Source organism: Octopus sinensis, linkage group LG18 (genome assembly GCF_006345805.1).
Source record: "Octopus sinensis linkage group LG18, ASM634580v1, whole genome shotgun sequence".
Lineage (NCBI taxonomy): Eukaryota > Metazoa > Mollusca > Cephalopoda > Octopoda > Octopodidae > Octopus > Octopus sinensis.
In genome coordinates this window covers 37,168,739-37,196,343 of record NC_043014.1, presented here as the reverse complement: position 1 = coordinate 37,196,343, position 27,605 = coordinate 37,168,739, and the positions used below count along the sequence as shown (strand labels likewise).

The following is a 27,605-nucleotide window of genomic DNA, read 5'->3' as shown; positions in this document are numbered from 1 at the left end:
TGATGCAATACCGGCGTGTATGCATAAGATCCACTCAACGTTCTATAGGAAATTTAGAAATAGGAAAAGCAATAAAAGTTTGAGCTAAGCAATAACAAATGAATTAAGTTTAGTAAATATAGTGAGTGGTAAACGAGATTTAACTAAAGTAATGTAAGTATTAAAAAATAGCTAGGAAATTTAGAAGTAGAAATAGCAATAAAAGTTAGAGCTTACCAATAACAAGTGAATTAAGTTTAGTAAGTATAGTGAGTGGAAAACGAGATAAAACTACAGTAATGTGATTATATGAAAAATAGCTGTTAGTCGAGGATTCGAACCTGAGTATGTGGCTTTGGATGTATGGGAGAATTTATGATGGACTTCTGTATATCTTATATTTTTGTAAGCTTGTATGTGTATTATATTTTGTGTACTATTCGCTGGAATTTTACTCGTGTCTTGATATGCTATATTTTTATATTATCACTATATTATTCCTCTTATTCTAACAGTTTTAAGCGTGTTATATGCAAAATTTATATTTATATTTATTTGTATATTTATATTTGTATTTATATTTGTATTTGTATATGATACTTATATATTAATGAATTTTTAAATTTCTAATATGTCGGACTGTATAGATATAACTAGTATATAAGATTTGTATGTGTTTGGTCTATCTTTGAATTTGTGGTGTTCCTGTGGGTGTTGCTCCTATTACCTCCCCTTGGATAAAAAAGTGTATATATATATATATAATATATATATTATATATATATTATATATATATATATACAGATATAAACGCACACACACATATATACTCACATATATATGAATATGTAGATACTTATACAAAAACATATTTGTTAATTCTGTTAATTGACAAGGTAGAAAGTGGGTGGGAAAGCTGAGAGATGGAGCAAAGACAAAAGTAGAAGTAAGGAACTAATCAATGTATCATAATCTTTTTCTTAATATGTTTCCTACACATATGACATTTATCAAGTACTTCACCACATTTTTTACAAGTGGTATGGCCACAATCAAAGACCATATCCCAACGATGCTCCATACATATTGTGCATATCATTTCATCACTGAGTTGTTTGTTTTTGAACACCTGAGGTGGATTTACTGTTTTAAATTCAGACCCATCTGAAATGATAAATATACAAATTTTACATTATGATATTAATCAGGGGCACATCAAAAGCAATAAATATTCAATTATAACACACTATAATATTAATCTGTAACCCATCTGAATTGATAATTAAACAATTTTATGCCAGAATATTTAGTTAAAAAATTAAGAAAATGTGTAATTTGAGAGAAAAATTGCAGTTAAGAAATCCTCATCATTATCATCACCATTTAACGTCCACTTTCCATGCTGGCATGGGTTGGACGGTTTGACATGGAGCTGGCTAGCAGGGAGCTGTCCTGATTCCAACTCTGTTGTGGCATGGTTTCTATGGCTGGAATCCTTTCCTCATACCAAACACTTAAAAGAGTGTGCTGGGTGCCTTTTACGTGCCACCAGCATGGGTGCAATTACACAGCACTGGCACAGGGGCATTAACACTGCACCAGGCACAGGTGCTTTTAAGTGACACTGGTAACTAAAACGACAAGCCTGTATGTGTGGTAGAAAGCAATTTTACTTAGCTTGACATATCTCATCAAGTACAGCAAATCACCACATCTCCCAGTCCCTTGTCATTTTCTCAGTGAGGTCCAACATCTGAATATCCTTTCTCAACACTTTGTCCCACGTCCTCCTGGGTCCACTCCTTCCACAGGTACCCTCCACAATTAGAGCGTGGCACTTCTTTATGCAGCTATCCTCATCCATATGCATCACATGACCAAACCAGCACAGTCTTCTCTCTGGCACACAACATCTGATGCCTCTTATACCCAATTTTCCTCTTAAATCATTTACACTCTGTCATGCATGTACACTAATATTATTTTTCCAGCAGAACAAGCTAGCTTCATTTCTTTCAAACCTTTGCAAGTCCCCTGTAGTCAAATCCCATGTAATATAGCTGTATGTACACAGGCAATATGTCTTTCACTCTGAGAGAACAGTCTTTAGTTAACAACAAAGGTAGAAGCTCTCTGAGCTTTGCCCAGCCCATTCTTATCCTAGCAACTACTCTTTCAGAACTTCCTCCACCTCTCCTAACTTGGTCTCCTAGGTTACAGAAGCTATCTACTACTTCTAAGGATCCCACCAATCATTTGAGAAAGTCTATTGTCTACACATTTTTTGTGCTTATTGCACCTGCACATTTGCCACACACAAAAACTATAATCTCCATTAATCTTCCTGTGATACTGCCTCAACTTATATGTGTCCAAAGCTTGCACTGGGTACAATGTATGGAGTTTCAATCAACACCCATCTTATATATTGGCAGGGCCATCTTCCAAAAGGGATTTGTGATTTGTCTGTTTACTTACTTAGTAGGACATTGATTTTTGCTAAATTAACCCTAAGGCCCTTAGATTCCATATCTTGTTTTCACATCTGAAATTTCTTCTCTAGGTCAGGTAGTGATTCAGCTACAAGAACAAGGTCATCAGTATAGAGGAGCTCCCAGATAAATAGGATGGGGCTGAGGACTGAGCATTGGTGAACTCCTACTTGTGCTCTAAATTCATCCCTGTACATGGCTTGTACCACTCTTACTAACCACTCATCTATTCCTAGCTTCTGCATTGACCACCAGATAAGGGAGCAGGGGACTCTGTCAAAGGCTTTCTCCATACTGACAAAAGCCAGATACAGAGGTTTATTTTTGGCAAAGTACTTCTCCTGCAGTTGCCTAACCAGGAATACAGCATCAGTCATGCTCCTGCCTGACACAAATCCAAACTGCATCTCATCTACACTTTCTTCCTAATTAATTGAGCTATGACCCTTTCTGTGTCTTTCATCACCTGGTCCAGCAATTTGATATGTCTGTAATTATTACTGTCTAAGGCATCACTTTTGCCTTTAAATAACATGACTCCTTCATGGGCCATTAACTATACAGATAACTTGGCTATATCCTACTCTGGCAGATGGTGATACCTGATGGGCCAGGTGCTTTACTTGTTTTCATATCTTTAATTGCTTTATCTACCAAGCTACTGTCTATTTCGATAACTGAACACCTCAGTTGGGTCTACAGTTAGCAAACTCTCCTCCTATTCATTTTCTCCATTTAGCAGCCTTTCATAATGGCATTTCCAAGCCTCTTTCTTCGCAGAATCATTAAATTGCAAGTGAACCATTATCCATGCAGACACATTTCTCTCCTATGACATCATGATTTTCTCTCACACACAGTCTTGCAATTCAAAACATTTCAAGTCTCTTCTCCTCATGTCACAGATCATTAGCAAACTTTTTCTTTTCTGCTTCTCCCCTGGCTAAATATACTTGTCTCCTAGCTTCCCTTCTAGCTATCAGATACAGTTCCCTGCTACCACCACATTTCCAGTCCTTCCAGGTCTGTTTCTTTTCTCTAATGGCCCTGATAACTACACTGTTCCACCACCATGTTGCCTTCTATAGTAAAGTTAGATATATCAATGTATTAGTATTTTAAGACATTTTTCATAATTAGATTGGTGTTACAAAAGGCACAAACCATGCCAAATCAGATTGGAACCTTATTATAACCTTATATATAACCTTATTAGTTTTTTGATTACGTCAAATTATATCCATAATACTTGAGATGTAAACTATGGACTAACATCCAAGATGTTTATATATATATGAGGCCATTAAGAATGAAATGTTTGATTTCGAACTGAAAGTTTATTTTACTTTATCTCAACAAAAAGCAATGCAGCTAATCAAAGTATGCACGTAAATTATTAACACAATTTTGCCATTTTATCGGCAGCTTATTTATGCTGGCAGTGAAGAATTCTGGAGAGCAAGAGGTGATGAAACATGAAAGGCTGTTTTTGCGTCTTCTTCAGATTAAAAAATTTTTCTTTACAAGAAGTTGTCTAATGCCTGGAAAACATAATAGTCAGTTGGTGCAAGGTCTGGTAAATATCACATGTAACAATACATTACAAAAATGGTTCACTTTTATGTCATGACAGCAAAGAGCATCAAGTTTCAAGACAATGTATAATTCGATGCTCTTTCAGTTTGTGTGGTACTCACTTGTCCAGTTCCTTTGCCTTGCTGATTTGTTTCAGATGGCCCAATACAGTTGGAATCAAAAAATCAAATCTTGCTTCTAACTCAGGCATAGTTTGAGATGTATCCACTTGTACTACAGTTTCCAGCTCATCATTATCCACCTTGGTCTCAGGTCTACCAAGGGGCTGATTTTCAAGAGTAAATTCACCAGACTGGAACATTTCAAACCATCGATGTACAGTGCGCTCATTCACCACATCTTCACCAAATACCTCATTGATGTTTCAAGCTGCCTGGAATGTATTGGTTCCATTTGGATGCATTGGAACTCATAAACAACATGAACTTTTGATCTATCCATGGGTTCACAAAAATTGATTTACAAGAGAAAACTCACAATATAATCAGACACCATTTCAGAAAGTGATGATGCAACTCTTTTCAAGTTACATCATCAATGTTATAAAACAAAGTATTGTTAGGATAAAACATTAGAGTTAATGACTGTTAAACTCAGTGCATAAGAGAATCAGACATTTCATTCTTAATGACCTGATAGTATGTTTGTAAGTGGAGGCACAATGGCCCAGTGGTTAGGGCCATGGACTCGCAGTCTTAGGATCGCAGTTTCGATTCCCAAACCAGGTATTGTGAGTGTTTATTGAGCAAAAACACCTAAAGCTACACAAGGCTCCAGTAGGGGGTGGTGGTGAACCCTGCTGTACTCTTTCACCACAACATTCTCTCACTCTTTCTTCTTGTTTCTGTTGTACCTGTATTTCAAAGGGCCAGCCTTGTCACATTCTGTGTCACGCTAAATCTCCCCAAGAACTACGTTAAGGGTGCACATGTCTGTGGAGTGCTCAGCCACTTGCACGTTAATTTCACGAGCAGGCTGTTCTGTGGATTGGATCAACTGGAACACTCGTCGTCATAACCGATGGAGAGCCAACCATGTTTGTAAACATTAAATGGTTACATTCACTTAATAAATAATTAATTTTAATGGATACTATATCAGTTTTGATAATTAGTATACCAGTTCAATCAACTGCATTGAATTATAGTATTAAGCAGCTGCATATTGCCAAAGCACTAGTATCCTTAATGTAATCCTTAGGGAGACTCAGTATGATAATATATGTAAGTGCATGAGTCTTCCAGAGTCACTTGCATCATTAATAAAATCTTCAGGCAGAATTAGTGTGGTGCAGTGTAATATGTATCAAAGCTAGTTCTCTGAATTACAGTCCTTCTGATGGACTTCTATCCAATTTTCTGTCGACAAAATTCTTTTCACAAGGATTGAGTTAATCCAAGGCTCTGACAGAAGATATCTGTCCAAGGAACTGCACAGTGGGACTGGATTTGGGACCTCATGATTGGGAAGTAAACTTCATAACCATTTAGCCATGTCAGCACTTACACACACACAACATTGATAACAACAGCAGCAGCAATTTAGGTTTCATTAGAAGGTTGGGGAAGGAACAAGGTTTCTGAACGTTGTGATTGCTGACTTTTCAAATATAAATGATGTGGTTCAACTCCAGGTCAATGGATAAGGTTTGAATACTCAACAGTTTTGAACATATAGTTGTTTAGGGACAATGGCAATAGATTTTTAAATTCTTCCTTCTTTACAAATTTGGTTTTAATATCTAATTTTTGACTTCACCAACACTATTTCAAATGTATCTATAGTAGAAGATACATACAGCGGCACATTGGGCAAATGACTTCTACTATAGCCTTGTGAGTGAATTTGGTAGACAGAAACTTGAAAGAAGCCCATCATATGTATATATATATATATATATATATATATATATATATATATCCCGATCCCTCATCTGGTGGTCAATGAGGAAACTAGGGATAGATGAATGGCTGGTGAGGGCTGTGCAAGCCATGTACAGAGATGCCGTAAGTAAGGTTAGAGTTGGCAGCATGTACACAGAAGAATTCAAGGTAGAGGTTGGGGTCCACCAGGGTTCAGTACTCAGCCCCCTCCTATTTATCATAGTCCTCCAGGCAATTGTGGAGGAATTCAAGACAGGTTGCCCCTGGGAGCTCCTCTATGCTGACGACCTCGCTCTAATCGCTGAGTCACTATCAGAACTGGAGGAGAAGTTCCAGGTGTGGAAGGAGGGTTTAGAATCGAGGGGCCTTAGAGTCAACCTAGCTAAAACCAAAGTACTAATAAGTAGAAAGTTAGAAAATCCACAAATATCCTCAGGAAGATGGCCCTGCTCGATCTGTAGAAAAGGTGTAGGTAGAAACTCTATAAGATGTACCCAGTGTAAGCTATGGACACATAAGAGGTGCAGCAATGTCAAAGGTAGGCTAACTGGGAAGATAGTTTTTGTATGTGGCAGATGCTCTGGAGCATTGACCTCCGAAAATCTGCAGAAAACAACTTCCGTCACTTTCCGGGGGGAAAAACTAGAAGTAGTTGATAGCTTCCGCTATCTAGGTGACCAAGTCAGTAGTGGGGGCGGGTGCGCTGAAAGTGTAACTGCTAGAATAAGAATAGCCTGGGCAAAGTTTAGGGAGCTCTTACCTCTGCTGGTGACTAAAGGCCTCTCGCTCAGAGTAAAAGGCAGACTGTATGATGCATGTGTACGAACAGCTATGCTACATGGCAGTGAAACATGGGCCGTGACTGCTGAGGACATGCGTAAGCTTGTGAGGAACGAAGCCAGTATGCTCCGATGGATGTGTAATGTCAGTGTACTTACTCGACAGAGCGTTAGTACCTTGAGAGAAATGTTGTACCTAAGAAGCATCAGTTGTTGTGTGCAAGAGAGACGATTGCGCTGGTATGGTCATGTGGCGAGAATGGATGAAGATAGGTGTGTGAGAAAGTGCCAATCCCTAGCAGTTGAGGGAACCCGTGGAAGAGGTAGACCCAGGAAAACCTGGGACGAAGTGGTGAAGCACGACCTTCGGACGTTAGGTCTCACCATGGAAATGACTAGAGACCGAGACCTATGGAAGTATGCTGTGCGTGAGAAGACCCGGCAAGACTAGTGAAGCCATAATCCGTGGCCCCTACCTGGGACGTAGTCAGTCCACCTGTGCATACCTTCCTTCTTGTGACACTTGTGAAGACCTGTTGAGGCAAGTGAGAATCGAATCGAATCAAATCAAATCAAATCGAACCAAATCAAAATAGATGAACATCAATGGAATTTGTATCCTTGTGGTACCAGTGCCGGTGGCACATAAGAAAACCATCCGAACGTGATCGTAGCCAGTACCGCAACGACTGGCCTCCGTGCTGAGGGCACGTAACAAACACCATCCAAGCGTGGCCGTCCGCCAGCCCCGTCTGGCACCTGTGTCGGTGACACATAAGAAAACACCATCCGAGCGTGGCCGTCAGCCAGCCTCGTCTGGCACCTGTGTCGGTGGCACATAAAAACACCATCCGAGCGTGGCCGTCTGCCAGCCTCGTCTGGCACCTGTGTCGGTGGCACATAAAATCACCCACTACACTCTCGGAGTGGTTGGCGTTAGGAAGGGCATCCAGCTGTAGAAACACTGCCAGATCTGACTGGCCTGGTGCAGCCTTCGGGCTTGCCAGACCCCAGTTGAACCGTCCAACCCATGCTAGCATGGAAAGCGGACGTTAAACGATGATGATGATGATGATATATATATATACTAGCATTAAAGACCCATCGTTGCCGGGTCATAGTGCTAGTGCATGTATATATGTGTATATATATGTGTACATATTACATGTACATCTATATATATACATCTACACATAAAATACAAAATACAAAGTTATATCTTGATATCGCTAGTGATAACAATACTCAAAATATATAACAGACTGGAATTGTTAGCCCGTCACTTGTAATTTCGATCAATTGTATCTTGTCCTCCCTCTTGTATAGAAGTGTGGCTACAATCCAGCCTACCTCTACTTCTGGGGGGACATTTTTAATTTTTATCCGGGACATCCTATGTCCCAGATATAAAGGTAAAAATAAAATATTTCCACTTTACAAGTACGAGTCGAGTACTCCCTTGCACGCTCTGTTGACTCGAACCTTGCTTCTATTGTGGCGAATTTACCGCCTCTGATTAGATACCTTTCATAGTCGCACCAAGACACTTTTCGAAGGTGCTTTCCTCCATGTATTCAAATCTTTTTTCTCTACATTGTATACTTTATAGACAATAGTCTTTTCTTTAATTTAATTTTTTATTATTCATCTGGACTATTCCATTTCTGCACGCTAATTTTATTTTTAATTTATTCTCATTCATGTGAAACCACTTATTCAAGTTCAAATCACTGATGCAAATTTATACCAATTGCTATTTTTACTTTTGTTATGTTACGATTATATTATACGTTAGTTTGATTTTACTTATTACTTACTACATATAATTCAATTATTATTATTATTTTTATTGTTTAAGTGAAAGCATCTGACATAAAATAGAGAAATGTTTTTGTTTCACTTTTAACACGTAATACTGAAATAGTGGAGAAGATATGATATTGCTATGGGCTCGCTCTAGGCAAGAACTTGAACATTTGTTTTGCCCATGAAAGTACATGGACCCTAAGTAAGGCATGTGTAAAATTTGAATGGAATTGTTTGTGTAGTTCTCAAGTTTTAGGGAAACACACAGACAGACAGAGAGACAGACAGACACATTCTCAGTTTTATATATATAAAGATAGATATATATGTGTGGGTGTGTGTGAGTTCTTTGTGTCTGTGTTTGTCCCCTTCCACTGCTTGACGACCAGTTTGGGTTTGTTTACAACCCTGTAACTTAGTGATTCAGCAAAAAAGGCTGATAGAATAAGTTTTAGGTTTAACCCTTTGGGATTTACATGATTCTGTCAAATGTAATGCTTTTCATTCACATTGCTTTGAATAAAGCTGCTTTATTTTGTAGCTTAGAGATTTTGATAATGTGATTGTATATTTTTAGAATGATATTGTAGGGTAAGTGTGAGAGGCAGGATCTAGCCAGTTTGAACATAAAACAGGTAGAATATTTGGGCCTGATATATCCAATTTAAATGCTAAAACGTAAAAAAAAAAGTACTGGGGTTGTTACATTTGACTAAAATTCTTCAAGGTGGTGCCCTAGCATGGCCACAGTCTAATGACAGAAACAAGTAAAAGATAAAAGATAAAATTTTTGATTTTACCAACACTATTTCAAATGTACCTTTGTGCAGGCTTTGGGAAATTATGTTTTTTGTTTCTATGTTATATAAAACCTTGTCTTACAGTTCATTAACACTTTTGATAATAATCTGCATGTGACTGCTTCTGGTTCAATAACTGCCAACTTTCAGATTTTAAGTAGTCTACATTAAAGCTTTCTTCCATCAAAGTTTCATCTTATCATCATCTTCATTTAGCGTCCGCTTTCCATGCTAGCATGAGTTGGATGGTTCAACTGGGGTCTGGGAGGCAAGAAGGCTGCACCAGGCCCAGTCTGATCTGGCAATGTTTCTACGGCTGGATGCCCTTCCTAACGCCAACCACTCCGTGAGTGTAGTGGGTGCTTTTTACGTGCCACCGGCACAGGTGCCACATGGGGCTGGCAAACAGCCACGGTCGGATGGTGCTTTTTACGTGCCACCGGCACGGGGGCCAGGCGAAGCTGATATAATTAATAACACTTACTACTACAGGAACAAGGCCTGAGATTTTGAGGGACAGGGCTAGTTGCTGAAGTGGTAAATATTTTATCAATCCTGAAAGGACGAAAGACAAAATTGACCTCAATGGAATTTGAACTCAGAACATAAAGACAGAAGAAATGCCACTAAGCATTTTGTCCAGTGTGCTAAAGATTTTGCCAGCTTGCTGCCTTAAACATCAGCTAAATAATGACAAAGTGATTTTACTAAATACTTCATTACTTTCAAAATTTACTGAAACAGAGGCAGCGCATTTCAACAGAAGTGTTGTAACAAAACGATTAAAAATAACATACATTTTACATGTGAAATTCTGATAAGAACGTAATCAACTAAGTTTATTACTTTTCCTGTTAGCAAAATCCAGAGAAATGATTGGATATAAAATATCCCATTTTGAATCAAAACAAACACATCAATCAACATCATCTAATGAGACAGATAAACCTTCAAATATCTACTTACCAAACCTAGTTTTGTGAATCACAGTCTGTTTGCATCTATTACATTTTTTGATCTCTATCTTAGAGCAACATTCTTCACATATTATCCTATGTCGGCAGGGGTGGAATTTTATAGAAATTCGATTATCTCCACATACATAACACTCATACCTGTAAAAGAAACACACACAGACTCACCAATAAAATCATCTGATAACAAATATTTCATTGAATATAAATGTAGAAAGAATATTTTTTATAATGTTAGCATAAAATATCATTTGAAGAGAAAATTTTAAAATATTATTAAACCTTTGGAGATGTAGCTAACTGATGTACATTTTAAAAGAAGACAGAATTATAAGATACAAAAACAATATCTGAATCTAATAAACACAGAAAAATGTATATATTTTCTTTACAGTGCAAAACAACAGATTGACAGATCAGCCTAGTAATGGTGTTAAGAAATATTTTCTTTCAAAACACACACATGCTTGTTCGCACAGAGTTAATTATCCATGTACAACTAAAAATAAAACATGGAGATTATATGAATATGAAGAGATTCTACAGTAATAATCCATTAAAATAATGGATTATAATGACTGACTGTGAGCAAGCTTGATAATTATTTGAGGTGTTGTGATTATGTGTAGAGCTAATTGAAATGTTTTACGCAATGAATGAATGGGTGAGTCATTGGTTAAAGGTTAAGCTACTATGTTTTTTCCATCACTGAAACGTCAATCAAAACCTGTTTCGGCAGCAAGCAGATGTCTTCAACTTTGATATAATCATGAGCAATGACTTATGTCTTTGAAAATGCCTTTATAGTTCATTCTATTTGACTTTATCAGTCCATCAGTTTTAGCTATTACCCTCTGTTGTATCTTTTATGGATGGATGTTTAACTCTTTAGCATTTAGATTACTCTGTCAAATGTAGTGCTTATTTATTGATATTGTTTTGAATTAATCATAGCTTTGAGATGTTGATGATGTGGTTGTATACATTTAGAATGACAATATAGAGTAGATGTGAGAGGTTAGATCTAGCCAGTTTAAATATAAAACAAGCAGTACATTTTGACCAGATATGGCTGGTTTAAATGGGAAAGGGTTGAATACTCAAACTTTCATCACTGTTTCATTGTTGTCAGGTAAGAAAGGTATAAAGGCATACAGATAGCGAGCTACATACTGACTACTGTTTAGAGAAGAGACCAACATAGCAATATACAGCAGAGGCAAAGTTATAGTATTAGCAGTAACAATCCACTGTATTTGTGGAAGTAAAAATCAACACATAATTATGCATAAAATATAAAATACAAAGCAACTTGCTGGTGTATTTAGCAATCATTAGGGAATACTTACACTTTTACAAGATATAGTTCCAGTCTCCTTTTCAAATCTGAATTCTTGATGATGTCAAGTGGTGTGGTGTTGTTTTTGTTTTTATGATAGAAGTTTGCTCCTTGTTTTGCCAGATATCCAGCTACAACTATACTGGACAATCTGTCTTCTTTGAGCTGACAGGAAATCTATAATTGATGAAATATATATTTATATATACACCTGTGTCGGTGGCACATAAAAAACAACATCCGAGCGTGGCCGTCTGCCAGCCTCGTCTGGCACCTGTGTCGGTGGCACATAAAGAACACCATCTGAGCGTGGCCGTCTGCCAGCCTTGTCTGGCACCTGTGTCAGTGGCACATAAAAAACACCATCCGAGCGTGGCCGTCTGCCAGCCTCGTCTGGCACCTGTGTCGGTGGCACATAAAATAACCCACTACACTCTCGGAGTGGTTGGCATTAGGAAGGGCATCCAGCTGTAGAAACACTGCCAGATCTGACTGGCCTGGTGCAGCCTTCGGGCTTGCCAGACCCCAGTTGAACCGTCCAACCCATGCTAGCATGGAAAGCGAACGTTAAACGATGATGATGATGATGATGAATAAGACTATTTTTCAATATTCTTTTTCTTCGCCCAACACATTTTAGCGTCAACAAATTTTAGTTTTATTCAAGAAAATTCCAGTTATATTCTGAAGTGTCAAAGTAATATCAACAAGTCTGCCGTTGGTATGTTACAGTCTTAATCTATAGCACTCATTAGGTTACTTTTGGGATTTAAAACTAACAAGGGCTGTGATGAAGTTTGAGAGAACCAGCTTATATCTAATTACTTCCATAATCTAAGAACAAAGTATTTGCATACGAATCAAGCAAACTATGAAGCCAAATATTGATGAAGATATCAGAGATAACCAATTGATATGTTTATGTATGATAAACACTAGCAAATTTGAGAAGTAGAACTTGTTCTTTGAATGCTTTACAGTATGCATGAGGGGTACCCAAAAGTAACTGGAAACATTCTCTATGGGCTAAGCCCATTGCAGTTCAGGCTTCTGCTACTAGATGCCACTTGATGCCACCTTCAGAAATCAGTCTGCCAACCAGTGGTGTCATGTGAATTTATACCTCCATGTGGTGTGCCTTTGTTTTGCAGTGATTCTCTTCTGTTCATCAATTTTTGCAATGGCTGAAACAAAGGAACAGCATGCTACCATGAAATTCTATTTCCTGCTGGGGAAAATAGCAGCTGAAACAGTTGTCGTGCTTCAAACAGCTTACAAGGATGCTACCTTGAGCAAAACACAAGTTTATGAGTGGTTTTCACATTTTAGGAATGGTCATTTGTTGCTTGAAGACCAACCTCGGTCAGGGCGACCACAAACCTCTGGAATGAATGAAAACATCACAAAAATTTATGAACTGATCTTGGAGGACCATTACTGAACAATTTATGAACTTGATATGACTGGTGTATCCTGGAGCTCCTGCCAACAAATTTTGACCAAGCAATTGTGAATGAAATGAGTTACATCAAAATTTGTGACTCGCTTGTTCACTGAATATCAAAAAGCAGTCATGACTGAATGGATGTCATGAACATTAAGAACAGTTGGATGTTGATCCAAATCTTTTTCTGAAGGTCAATATTGGTGACAAAAGCTGGTGCTATGACTACAACCCAGAAACAAAGCAACAATTAAGTCAATGGAAGCATTCAATGTCACCATACCTCAAAAAAGCACGTCAAGCAAAGTCCAATATCAAGACAATGTTGATTCGTTTCATTGATGTGAAAGGAATTGTCCACACAGAATTTGTTTCTCCTGGTCAAACTGCTAAGCAGACATTTTACTTGGCAGTTCTGAAGTGTCTGCAAGACACAGTAAGACAAAAACTCCCCAACCTGTGGCAAAAGTGGAGTGTGGTGGCTTTATCATGACAATGCACCTGCACACACTGTCTTGAGTGTGAGACAGTTTTTGAAAAAATAGAATGACCTCGCTTATCCATCCTCTCTATTCACCTGATCTTGCTCCCTGTTCCTCCAAATAAAAAAGGTCCTGAAAGGAAAACGTTTTGCAGATGTGGAAGAAGTGAAAAAAAAAAATACAACGGAGGCATTAAAAGGCATCACTTTGCAAGAGTTCATGGACTGCTTCAAACAGTGGAAAAAGAGGTAAGACATTAGTGTTACAGTTGATGCACATCAACAAGTTTCACTTGAGAAATTTTTAAACTGTTACTCTGATAGATAATTCTAGTAGCGCTATATAGGTGTTTGTTAAGATAGCTTACAAAATAGACATAGCAACAGCAGCCACTACCATCACAGCAGCAGCCACAGTCTGATTTGACTTGGTTTCTAAGGCTGGATGCCCTTCTTAATGCCAATCACTTTATAGTGTGTACTGTGTGCTTTTAACATGCCACTGACACAGGACTTTTACAGGCCAATCCTTTCCACCAGGAGATGTAGCAGCAGTCACCGCCTCCTCCTCCCCCTCCTCTTCTTCATATTCCTCCTCTCTATCCTCCCCACAAGATCTCTATGCCAATTACTCATCCCCTAACTGCACTTTTATTTACTTTTTGTTTCCTCCTGATATAAGCTAAAAGATGATGTCTGGAAGACACACAATGTCACAGCACACCTTTGATGCAAGTCTGATAAAGTGCTACTCTAATGTCTAAAACTACAAACATTACATAAATTTTGACTTTGAATTTTTGCATAAACTGGCATTGCAAGTAGAATTGGTACAGAAACAATTATAATGAATCATTAAAGATGTGTTAAAGAATTTCTTGTCTTCTTATTACTTTGATTATAGTTTACTCTTCGCAAAACCGACACAAGGGTGCAACCATCGTGGAACCAGGATTTTCTACACTTGAAGAATTTCAGCATTGGTTTGGAACCTGACAGTGTTGATAGCCCAGAATTTGGGGTACTTCTCTGGAAAAATCCTATCTTTATACCCTACCAGGACCTAAGATATATATATATATATGTATATATCAGGGTGTGTCAATTTTAATAACTTACTAAAAATCTAATTTGGCAGTGAAATTATTGAGTCTTTTTACTCCCTGACTTGAGATATATATATACCAAAATGAATTAACACAACTCTAACTTACATCAATCTTATCCTAAATTTTCAATATGGTGTTGTTTTGAAACAATAACTTAAAATTTACAGGAAAAACTGATTAGACTCAAAATATCATTCTTATATTATCTTTTAATTGGTTAAATGAATCATATCATCTTTTAATTGGTTAGATGAATTTTTACTCTTTCAGATATTCCCAAGATGTCAACACTGAAGACTAGAGGCTTGATGTCATCCCACTTGAGCCTGTTAATTTGTACATGGAAAGAGCTTCTTGTATCAGAGCTTCCAATAGTGAGAGATATTTTAAAACTTGGGTTACTACTTTGGGAATTCCAAGGATGAATTTTCCTATTTACTCCCCAAAATTGACACACCCTAGTATATATATATATATATATATATATATATATATATATAATTTATTTTATAGAAGGAGCTTCTACAGGACTAGAACTGTTTCATTCAAAAGAAATCATCAGGAAGCATCAGGAGCTTCCTGATGATTTCTTTTGAATGATACAGTTCTAGTCCTGTAGAAGCTCCTTCTATAAAATAAATTAATTTACTCTGCTATGTATTGAGTACCTTATTTACTGTGGTTAACCCTGACTCAACCCGGGACCTACATATATATATATATATATATATATATATACATATATGCAAATTGACTTGCATCAATCTTATTGAAGACACAGTATACAAATTCAATTTAGGACAGATTTTTACCATAAAAAAATCATTTGATATGTTCTTCAAAGAATTTAATATATGCTATTAAATGTGAAGGATGTAATGAAGATTACATAGGTCAAAGTTTACTCTCCGAAATAGACTGACCATTCACCACAAAAAATACGAGACCCCAGTACTAGACAGATTCCACTGAGTGGACACAGACATATGTGCAAAAAAGAACTCCCCCAAATTCCAAGTCTTCCCACTCTACCTTTGTTCAGTGAAGTTGTTTAGATCTAAACTTGATTGGTGGCATTACTTACTCTCCTACAATGTTGCTACAAATTTTGATGTAATATTTTTCTACTGGATCAAATCTCAATATTTTTATGCTAAAATATAGCTAGGGACCAGTCCTCTTCAAAAATGTTAACAGTTTTCAATTTGATTAAGAACTGAATTAGCGACAAGCTCTGAAAGATGCTGCATGTAAGTAAATTGCGGCCTTAAGAATATTATTCAACTACTACTGTAGTTGAAAGGTATCTGTCTCACATAAAAAAAAAAAATTCTGAAACTTACCTCATCTAAAATTTCAAGATGTTCACTTTCAGAGTGAAACATTTTCTCCCTCAATGCAATATGCAAGCAATTGTCACCATCTTTATTTATAGCGTCAAGATCTGCTCCTTTTAATACTAACATCTGCATGATCTCAAGGTTACCCTTAGAAACAGCCTGGAGGAATGGTGTCTGATTATGAGTGTTACGAATATCAAATTCCACTTCAGCCTTTGTGGAAATGAAAATAAAAAGTAAAAATATCAATGTAACATGAGTGTTTTTACTGGATATTTGATCAGACTGTTACTGTGGATTTGATGTGGTCAATAAAACAAACCATTCATAGGTTGCTCTGTAAGATGGTATGGATGTACATTAGAGACATGATAAATTTATGAAAATGACAAAAACAGGTTGTTTCAGGACAGTCTACTTTTATCCCTAGCTATATACCTAACTCACAGTAAGTTATAGACTATTTGAGCTAGAAAGAACAATTAATTAGCAAATGAAATCCATTGAAGAAGAATCATTTGTCCAATGTATACTTTTGATGTTGCTATATCATTAAATGATCCATAAAATTGCTTTGTTGGTTAGAGTCAATGTTAAAATGATACCTACTTAGATGTTATATATTTGTGTGTTTCATACATTCAATATATAAATTTGTGTGTTTAATATGTTAGTTAGTTAGTTAGTTAGTTAATTTGGCTCACTAACTAACTAACTAACATATTAACATTGAACTGCAAAAGATTTGCGAGACATGTATAACTGTGAAATATGCTTGAATTTCATTATGTCAGAGATAAATTTTGATAAATCTGATAAAGTCAATTTCTTGGATACACTTTGACCACAGTCTATGGTTGTTATCATGTGTTCTGGTAGTGGGCGGATCCAGTACATCAAGATTGTAGGGTGTGACATGTTCAATACTGTATATGCTCGCCCTGAGTATTCAAAATGGCCATACACCATTGGTACATGGAGTACATGAGGCAGTTCACAAAACGCATTGGCATCTGTGCCCACTCCCTGAGGGAAGCTGCCTCCAGTTCCACATGAGTTGTCGGCCTTGGGAACACCTGATTCAGCCATCTCTGGATTTCATCCCACAGGTGTTCAACTGGGTTCAAATCCGTGCTGAGAGCTGACCATTACATGGTTCAGATGTTGTATTGATGCAGGAAGTCCATGGTGACCCTGACTACGTGGGAGGGAGCATTGTCCTGCTGGAACACGTGGTTATGGTGACGTACAAAGAAGGGCATGATGTTAGGTCTTAGGATGTGGTCAACGTAGTGCTGCGCTGTGATGCCATTCCCTCTGCTTGCACCAACATTTTGGAACTCATGGGGCCCAATTCTCTGATTTAGGCCTATAGTATCGCAAACCATGATGTTATGGCCACCCCACGTCTCCCTCCATGGCACATGCATCTCTGTAGCATTCACTCCTCCTACACCACACCCTCACTCTGCCATCTGAGGTGGAAATGCAGTACCAGCTCTTGTCAGAGAAGACTATCAACCTCCATTGTTGATGCTACAAATGTCAGTGCTGTGTAGCCCACTGTAATAGTGCCTGATGGTGGCAGGTGGTGAGGACAGGCCCTAGAGCAGGATGATGGCAACACAGGTTGTTGGTAACCAGCCAATGTCATACCGTGTCATGGCTGATGGGTTGCTGTCTAGTGCTGTCATGCTGGCTAGTCTGAAGAGATCATGGAGATGTTGCAGGTGGATGAAGCAGTCCTGCCTGGGTGTGGTCACCTGGGGGTGCCCTCTGCAGGCACAGTCTGCAGTACTATTGGTGTTTTATTGCTGTTGCAAGCAATAGATGGTACTGACATGAACAGTGTAAGCTTTCGCAACAACTAGGGCATGCTACCCTGCTTGCAATCAGCTGATAGCTTGTTCTCTCTGTGCTGCTAACTGGGTCATCCCTGATGTGTCCAAATTACGAATGTCAAGAACATGGTTCAAGTTGATTTTTATACCCATAACCTTCACAAGGTGCACATGCATTTCGGTTTTCATGACAATTATTTGCGACTGCCACCCATGGCATTCGGCATCTCATTTCACGGAAAATTGAAAGATTACCTGTAATTTGGGTCTCAGTCATAAAGGAGCATGTCTTGGAATATTTACACTTACATCCCCAAAATAAATTTTCAGAATCTACCATATAAAAATGACATTTGAAAAAATTGCATTTCTTTTGCAGTTCAATGTATAGGAGTGTTAATATATTTGATATATATTGGTGTGTTAATACATTTAAAAAAAGTGTGATTAATGTTTCTGATATATACTAACACAAAATAATGTAATACATTTTCATTAATTTGAAAGTGATCTTGTATATGTGTTGCATAATGAGACTATTAAAGATGGAACAGTTGACATAAGTACTTTGACTGGCTATTATTGCCACTGCCAACACACTCAACATCACTGCTATCATCATCATCATCACTATCATGATCATCATATTCCTCTAAAGACACAAGACTTGGCATTTTAGTAGGTGGTGTATAGTGAATGAAATCAACCCCAGTATTTCACTGGTACTCTGATGATGATGATGATGAGAATATTGAACAGAATGATGAGATCAATAAAATACTAAGGTAAGGTAAAGACCCCCTTCGGTCATGAATGACCATGGGATTGCACCTAGAAAGTTACCCTCCTAGACACAAGTCCGGGCAAGGTTGTTTATGGAAGACCTGCAGTCGCCCATGCATACCAGCCTCCCCTCTCCACGCCACCAGTGTTATCCAAAGGAAAGACAAAGGTCGATACAGCTTGGCACCTGTGACGTCGCAACTCATTTCTACAGCTGAGTGAACTGGAGCAGAGTGAAAATAAAGTGCTTTGCTCAAGAACACAACACGCAGCCCAGACCGGGATTCGAGCTCACAATCTTCCGATCGCAAGCTCGACGCTCTAACCACTGAGCCATGCGCCTTCACAATAAAATACTACACTGTGAATAATATATGTTAACTAACCTGGGATAGTATCACTTTCACTATCTCTTGGTGTTGCCTGAAATTATAAAAGGGAAAATAAAAATAATACAAACATCACAAAGATTGAATTAATCAATAATTAGATCTTCAATTAAGGAAAACAAATGTAAATACAGGTGTAATGAGACCCTGACTGAGATTTGAACCATAGATCTGATTTTCCCTGTCAAGAACTATGAACGGATATATTTTCATAAAAGGAAAAGTGCTGCTGTAAAAGTTAATAATGCCCATGTAAATATGGCTTGACCAATCAGCACTGGCTGACTTTTTATAGCTGAGGTGACAATTTTCAAAAGAAGTATTCAAGTTTTTTCTGCAAAACTGAAGATTCTAGAGCTGCTAAGCCTTCCAGGGAAATTTACATTGCTTGTCTAACAAAACTGTTTTGTCTCTTCTCTTTCATTTCTAAGTAACATGCTTACACCATAGTTGATGAAAGCTAACCTTTACTTGTAGTGTCAGTAATACATACTAATTATATGCCATGATTAATTTCCTTGTATTATCTTCATTACATCATCCTGCAGGTTATATATAGAAGATTCCTAACTGTTATGTTCACTGAACATTGATCCAGTAATTTATTGACTGTACGTGAGTAAATATAATAATGCTCATTAATAAAATATTTTAAAAAATTTTAATTTTAGTAAGATCATTGTCTATACCCTTTTTAACTTGTGAATGGCCAACAAAGAATATATGGCAAATTGCCACACTAAGCAGGTATTCCTAGCATAAAGGTGAAAACCTTGCAGTGATGTGAAGTTCCATAAAACAAAACTAATTTTTCCCCATTTACTTGCCTGTTACACAGAAGTCAATGGACATGCAACCAATAGGAAAATAAGTTTTGTGTCATGGAACTGTACATTACAGATACATTTTCAAGAGGAAGTGCAGCATATTTGCATGTGTGTGTGTTTATATCGCTTACATTATATATGTGCATATGGGGGTGGGGGCAGTTATATTAAGTTGTCTCCTTTGTTGCATATATATACATATATATGTATAAATGACATCCTCACCAGGTATGAATGTTTCTTTCAAAAAAAAACTCAAAAAAACTATAGCAACATTGAATTGTTTTTCCAGGTGTTCAATCATTCTGCTTGTTAATATATCAGAAGAAAATGAAATGCTAGCACATACCACGTATACTCACATAGCTCATGAATGCATCAAAGACATCCTCAAAAAGATATCTGAGGTTATGTCAATGTTATACTAGCTGTGAAATCTGAACTAGAGTCTAATAGAGGGAAAAGGCATAAATAATTTGAGAGAGAGAGAGAAAAGTAACAGTCAATATTATCACAGTAACAGCCTGAACCTTACAGACAGGGAGATGGTAAGATCATGAAATATTTCAAGTGTAAACCTATTAAATGTTTTACCAGAGACAGTAATATCATGTTAATATATTTGTGGAGTCTGATTAGTAATTTATTACACACTGAAGCAATCTATGAAGATATTCTGATCTATAACTGATAAACAGATGGTTACTCCTGTGAAAAAAAACCTTGGTACATTAAATGGTAAAAATAAAGCCTTAGTTAGGATTAGTAAATCTGATGAACATTGCTTCAATGGTAAAAGGAGAGGCAATTGAGTTTAGTAAAATTGTCAATTTTCTAGTAAAGATAGGTGTCAGAGCTCATACTGAAGCTGATATTGTGGAAACTAACTGACTTCTTTTATAAGAAGTAGATCTATGAAAAATGGTGTTGGGCTTTAAAAAGAGTTATTGTTGGATTTTGAATACAGACTGAAAACTACATCATCTGATCACTGTTGTGTTACATCAATTAACACGTAAGATTACAATATTACAAAAATTGTAAAAAAATTTTAATTAAAGCTCCAGAGCAGAGAACAGAAATAAGGCTGCAAAATTCAAGGACAGGAAGAAATGTTATAAAATATTTTGTCCAGTAAGGGTACAATTCTGTTGGCTTACTACTACTACTGCTGCTGTTGCTGTTGAGCAAACGGTCTTTGTCCCAGGGCTCACAAGATCGGAAAAGTCCAAAACGTTGTCCTTTGCTATTCGTAAGACCCGCAGAAGAGAAAGCAGGTCAGCTTAGACACAAGAATAGGAAAAAAGTAGAGCACAGCTTTCTGAATTAACCCCTTAACTTTACTGGAATAAATTATACTGAGCCCTTAAAATGACAATTCCTGGTAGGAATTTAACTTGAAACAATGTGACAACAGTTAATACTCTGAAGTATTTAATTCTGAAGGTGACTGTTCCAGGGATTGGTAATGATGATAAGGATGAAAGTGGTAGTGATGATGATGATGATGATTTCTTAATTAAGTAGATTTAAGAGTGAGGCCCCATAGTGGAATGATGGCATTAAGTGATTTGTTAAAAATTAAAATTTTGGCAAAACAGAAAAATAAAAGAGAACCAGATGCAAATATTCTGGATTATTCTTGACTTACCGTAGAACTGCACAATGTAGGGATGTTTCATTATATTTATCCTTTTTATTAATGTCAGCTCCAGACTGTATTAACAACTCTACTATATCAGTAAATCTTTTATCGCAGGCTATGTGAAGTGCTGTGAAACCACTGTTCCTGATAACATTGCTGTCTCGTTCAGACTGTAAAATCAACTTTACTGAGTTTATGTGCCCAACACAACATGCCAGATGAAGAGCTGTGTCATAACCCACCTCTACCACACCAGATTTCAGTAACAACTCGACCATGTTAACATTATTACTATCACAGGCGAGATCCAGAAGGTTTGTATCATAACCATCTTTTAAAGGGGGCTGAAAAAAGATAGATATATATATTAAGATATATTTATATTATTTGCCTATACAGATGTATGTATTCATATATATATATATATATATACACTTGCGTCAGAAATTAATTAGCACTTCTCAAATTTCTACATTAAATAGGTTAAATCAATTAACCTATGAGCTGTTCAAAACGTCTTACGCGATGAGAAAACTTAGTATGGTGTGATTTCGGTCCTTGCGAGGCGCTACCTATATCTATTAAACAAAGGAAGATTTGTCTGCATCCGCACTCCAAGTTGTTGTTGCACTGCTATGTCAAGATCATAAGGGTGTAGGCTCTCAAACTGCTCTGCAAACAAAGTTACGTCATCGTTCTGCGCAACAGTGAACTCGCAACAAAGCAATAGTTCGAGATATGGCCACTAGGTGACAGCACATACCTTGAGCGAAGAGCAAATCAAGGGTGCTAATTAATTTCTGACGGTAGTGTATATATATATATATATATATATATGTATATATACATGCATGCACACACAAAACAAATGACAGAGATGGAAAACATGGGAAACTTTATTGCTCACAATGGCCATTTCTAACAATGTGCATTGGTTGTTCTGTGAGCAATAAAGTTTCCCAAGTATTACATTTTCTGTCTCCATCATCTGTTTTGTACTCAACATACACTGAGGATTTCCTGAGATAGATCCAGCTACAATTGAGTAATTACCATGGATGATGTCAGGTAACTATAGACAGTGAATGTGTTTTATCAGTGTACTACTAGGAACATACTGAACATTTAAATATTTACTTATATATATATATATATATATATATATATATATATATATATATATATATATCTATAATTATTATTTAAGAAACACAATATATGTTTTTATGTGCTTTTATTAGTTTCATGTGCTGAGAACATGCCAAACATTGTTTTATAGCATGTCTGGTATTCCAGCACGATCCTTATACACTGTCCACAAGGCATAACAAAACTAAAAATGGGACATGAGAAAAAGTGAGAAGGAAGAATATATAAAAACTGGAAAATGAGAAAATAATCAGAAAGAAACAAAAGGGAAATAAGAGTTATTTTCCTTAGACCATAAATTATAAAACTAGAAAAGTGGCTAAGAGCCCATAGTATAGTTATTTAATCTGGTTGGGGAGGCACTTTCCAATTCTTCAACAGGAACTTAGGCACATGCTTACAACTGCTGAAAAATTCAGATCTAGAGTTCAACAGAGAGAGTTCTTAAATCTGTAAACGAGCCAAGTTCTTTATTAGCCTTATTAGCCTTGCTTCTTTTTCATCTTCTCCATCCTTATTAGCCTCTCCCTTTTCTTCTTAGAGTCACAGATGGACCTACCTCATGGCAAGAGGTGCAAATGAGGGTAGCTGTATCAAACTCTGACCCATCGTGGCCGGGTTATAGTGCGTGTGCATGTATATATGTGTACATATTACATGTACATCTATATATATACATCTATATATAAAATACAAAATACAAAGTTATATCTTGATATCGCTAGTGATAACAATACTCAAAATATATAACAGACTGGAATTGTAGGCCCGTCTCTTGCAATTTCGATCAATTGTATCTTGTCCTCCCTCTTGTATAGAAGTATAGCTACAATCCAGCCTACCTCTACTTCTGGGGGGACATTTTATTGTTAAAGTGAAAGTATCTGACATAAAATAGAGAAATGTTTTTGTTTCACTTTTAACACGTAATTCTGAAATAATGGAGAAGATATGATATTGCTATGGGCTAGCTCTAGGCAAGAAGTTGAACATTTTTTTTTGTCGATGATACTCCCTGGACCCTATGTAAGGCATGTGTAAAATTTGAATGAAATTGGTTGAGTAGTTCTCAAGTTTTAGGGAAACACACAGACAGACAGACACACATTCTCAGTTTTATATATATAGTGATATATATATAATATAATTTTTTTCATTTTCATCTAGTTTCAGCTCACGAGCTGTGGCCATGCTGGGGCACCGCCATTCGGTGTTGCTACATGATTTTACTTCACGAATGCTTTTTAGCAATTGACATCTGGTGCATGAGAGAGTTTGATACCTTTGCCCTTGTCTGCACCTCCTGCGGTGAAGTTGGTTCATCTGGGACACCTGACAGAAAGAGGTCCAGCTTTATTTTAAAGACATCCGCATCCACCTTCGGGAGGATATTAAAGAGCTGTGGACCTCTGAAGCCCAGGCTATCGCAGTATCTTCTCCTACATCTTGATGGCAAATTTGGAGTTCTTGGCACTATGCAGTGGGGCCCAGTTCTAGTATTTGTGTAACTCTCGATGCCAAAGTTTGGAACAAGTCCTTTCAGGATCTTCTAGATGTATATTATGGCATATCTTTCTCACCTACGCTCTAAGGAATAGAGTCTTAATCTCTTGAGTCTTTCCCAATAGCTTATATTCTGCATAGAGGCTATCTTCTTCGTGTAGCTTCATTGGATTGCCTCAAGTTCTGTGATTGATTTGACACTGGTTGGTGACCATAGCTGAGAGCAATAGTCAAAGTGGCTTAGGACAAGTGTTCTCCAGAGGACCATCATGGTTTCCTGGTCTCTTGTTCTAAAAGCTCTAAGAATCCATCTGGTCAGCCGCCTACATTTCATTGCCAATTTAGCAACATGCACATGAATGGTGGCATCATTACTCATGTAAATACCCAGGTCACGCACTGATTGTGCCTCTGCGATTGCAGTCCCTCCAGGTCCAGTGTATTGCATTTAGTTTTGCATGCTGATAGCATAAAGCTTGAAACTTTTCAGCATTGAACTGCATGCTATTCTTTTCAGCCCACTTGTATATTTCGTCAAGCTCACATTGAAAGGGCATAGCGTTTTCAAGGTTTTGTATTACCTGTGAAACTTTTGTATCATCTGCATAGCTTGTGATCATGGCTCTCTGCGTGGCTGAGGGCATGTCTGAGAGGGCCATTATGAACAGTAGTGGTCCCAAAACAGTGCCTTGTGGAACACCGCTCACTATTTGCGTGTTATTGGAGATGGCCCCATTGACTACTACCACCTGACTTCTATTCTTCAGAAAGTCATGAAGCCATTCTCCCAATTTTCCAACTATGCCAAGATCACGCAGTTTGTGACATATCATTCCATGATCAACTTTATCAAAGGCCTTTGCAAAGTCAAGATATATGACTTCCACATTTGAGTGGTTGAGCAGTTGTTTCAGCACAGAGCCATAGTGTTGTAGGAGCTGAGTTAGGTAGCTTCTTCTTGGTCGGAAACCATGTTGGGTGTCAGGCAGCAAGTTTCTTTCTTCAAGGAAGGCGATTAGTTTCCTTCTGACTATTCATTCCATGACCGTGCTGATGTGTGAGGTCAGAGAGATAGGTCTGTAGTTCTTGGCCTCCGCTCTGCTACCTCCTTTATGAATGGGGCATATTCTACCCTCCTTCAGTTTCTTGGAAGTTTGCCAGTTGCAAGGAAGCTCTGAAAGAGGAACTGCAGTGGTCTTGCTAGGACTCACTTACTTTTAGAAGGATTGCTGGGAATCCATCGGGGCCAGTAGCTGTGTTTGGGTTCATTTCATCTATAGCCCTTATTACATCGTCTTCCTTTATATTGATGTAATCAATCATCATTGCCTCTGATTTTATATCTGCAGCGGTAAAGAAGTCAGTTGGATTGCTGACTTGAAAGTGCCCTAGGGGTGGAGCGAAAATACTTTTGAATTGCTGTTTCTTTCGTAAACTTGCAGAAAGCTCTGGGGTTAGATTTTATATTGTCTATCGCCCAGGCTTCTTTGTCTGCTCTTTCTTTTTCATGGGAGACTTGCAGACATTTTTCAATTTCCAACAGTTTTATTTTCAGGCGCGACTTTTCACTGCTTTTAATTTGTTTGTTTAGGTGATTTGAAACTTTTGTAAGCCGTCTCATTAGAATTTTCCTCTCTCTGGGGATTTTGTTCTTGTGTACAGTGGCCTTTTTCTCTGGGATACATTTGTCGCATATGGCTTGCATTACAGACATGTATTGTTGAAGTTTCATGTCGATGTCTGGCGAGGAGAGACATTTAGGCCAGTTTTGTTTGAGGATCTCTTTCTCAATTTGTTTCCAGTTTGCCTTATGGAAGTTCAAGCTGGAAAGATTCTGAGAGTTTCTTGTAGGCAGCATGTCCATGCTTTTCTTTGGCCTGTACATGGTCAGTTCTACCATGTTGTGATCCGAGTGTAGCGTCTGTGTCACTTTCACATTATGGTTGAAATCCATATTATTTGTAAAGCAGAGATCCAGTATGTTACCTGCCCTGGTTGGTTGGAGTACTATTTGCTCCATGTATAGAGTGTTGATGAAGTTCAGGAGGGACCTCGCCTGCCCTCGTTCACATCATGTCATTCCTGGAGGAGAAAGGCCCTCGGGCCAGCTGACATTGGGCAGATTGAAGTCTCCCATAAGAAGTACACTTATGTGTTGTTCTAATGTGACTAGAACTTCTATTTTTATAAGGCAGTCTTCAAACCTGCCACATGACTTGGAGCATCTGGAGGGCGATATGTAGCACATATAACTACACCAAGTTGCCTTATATGTACAATTAGTGTGTCACACACCAAATTTGAGTATGACAAAAGGACTTGGGGTGTGAGGTCCTTGCGGATGTACATAGCAACTCCACCGTCACTACTTTCTTTTCTGTTGGTCCGTAATACAACATACTATGGTATGTATATTTCCACATTTGCTATGTCTGGTTTCAGGTGTGTTTCTATAAGTGCTATGCATAAGGCTTGATTGCATGCAACAAGGTCTCTCAAGAAAGAGATTTTTGTCCAGTTACTGAGTGTTAGCAGTCCTCTGATGTTCAGTAAGAGCATCAATGTGATGTCTGTGTTGTTGCCAGTGGTGTCCACCTTGGGTCCATTCGCTGTGGTGGTCTTGTGTATTGTGTATAGTCCCATCTGTGAATTTGAGTTTGATGGAGCCAGGTTACCTGCTGTGCAATCTTTTGTGCCATGCACAAAAAAGATTCTTGTTCAGCAGCTGCCCTTTCAATAACATGTTCATGGTTTGTAACATGCACTACATCTGCATACCTCCGTTTTGGGGAATGTGGTGCGTAGTCCTTTTCTTTTCCTTTTGGCAGGTGGTTTCCGCCCTGTTTCATGTTTATGTGGCAGGGTCTTTGGTGTGTGTGCAAAATGGCAGCCTGCACCTTCCTCACAATGCCAGCATATATATATATATATATATAATATATATATAATTATACAAACACACACACCCCATATAATAATAATATATTATACAAAAGACATATATATATATCATACATATATATAAGAATATTAAGAAATATATAAAAATATATAAAAGGATATTAAAAATATATATAAGAGAATATAGAACCATATAATAATATTTATTTTAGATATTTCGTATTTTACAAGATTATAATATTGTATTTTATTAATTTATCTAATTAATTATCTTATGCTTTTATCTTTAATAACCCGAAGTGTGGCTATATTATATTGAAGTAGATATTACAAATACTATTATCATTATCTAAATATAGCCACTACAACGTGTATATAATATATGTGTATATATGTGTGTGTATAAGATATAATTATATATATATATATATATATATATTATATATATATAATATATACACACACATATATATATATAGCATACAATATACATATATATATATACATACTATATATATATACATACTATACATATATATATACAT

General features: G+C 37.3%; 2 protein-coding genes across 2 annotated transcripts in view; one reads left to right on the top strand and one right to left on the bottom strand.

The window, feature by feature from the left end:
* The window catches only part of LOC115221755 (G patch domain-containing protein 1-like), a 147,953-nt gene that overhangs the window by 10,102 nt on the left and 110,246 nt on the right, over positions 1-27,605 (top strand).
* LOC115221236 (E3 ubiquitin-protein ligase MIB2-like) lies at positions 755-19,477 on the bottom strand. The gene is made up of 5 exons (XM_029791389.2): positions 19,033-19,477; positions 16,026-16,235; positions 11,659-11,825; positions 10,302-10,450; positions 755-1,143 (listed from the first exon to the last, which is right to left on the bottom strand). Exons 2-5 carry the CDS (start codon positions 16,152-16,154, stop codon positions 938-940), a joined length of 651 nt encoding a protein of 216 aa, XP_029647249.2. The 5' UTR covers positions 16,155-16,235; positions 19,033-19,477; the 3' UTR covers positions 755-937.

What these genes read in the sequence shown, in the direction of transcription:
- LOC115221236 (XM_029791389.2), bottom strand. Translation starts at nt 16,154, where the DNA reads ATGCAGATGTTAGTATTAAAAGGAGCAGATCTTGACGCTATAAATAAA. An exon ending in ATCTTGAAATTTTAGATGAG is followed by an intron (nt 11,826 to 16,025) that starts GTAAGTTTCAGA and finishes CATCAATTATAG; the next exon opens with ATTTCCTGTCAGCTCAAAGA. An exon ending in GATTCACAAAACTAGGTTTG is followed by an intron (nt 1,144 to 10,301) that starts GTAAGTAGATAT and finishes TTATCATTTCAG; the next exon opens with ATGGGTCTGAATTTAAAACA.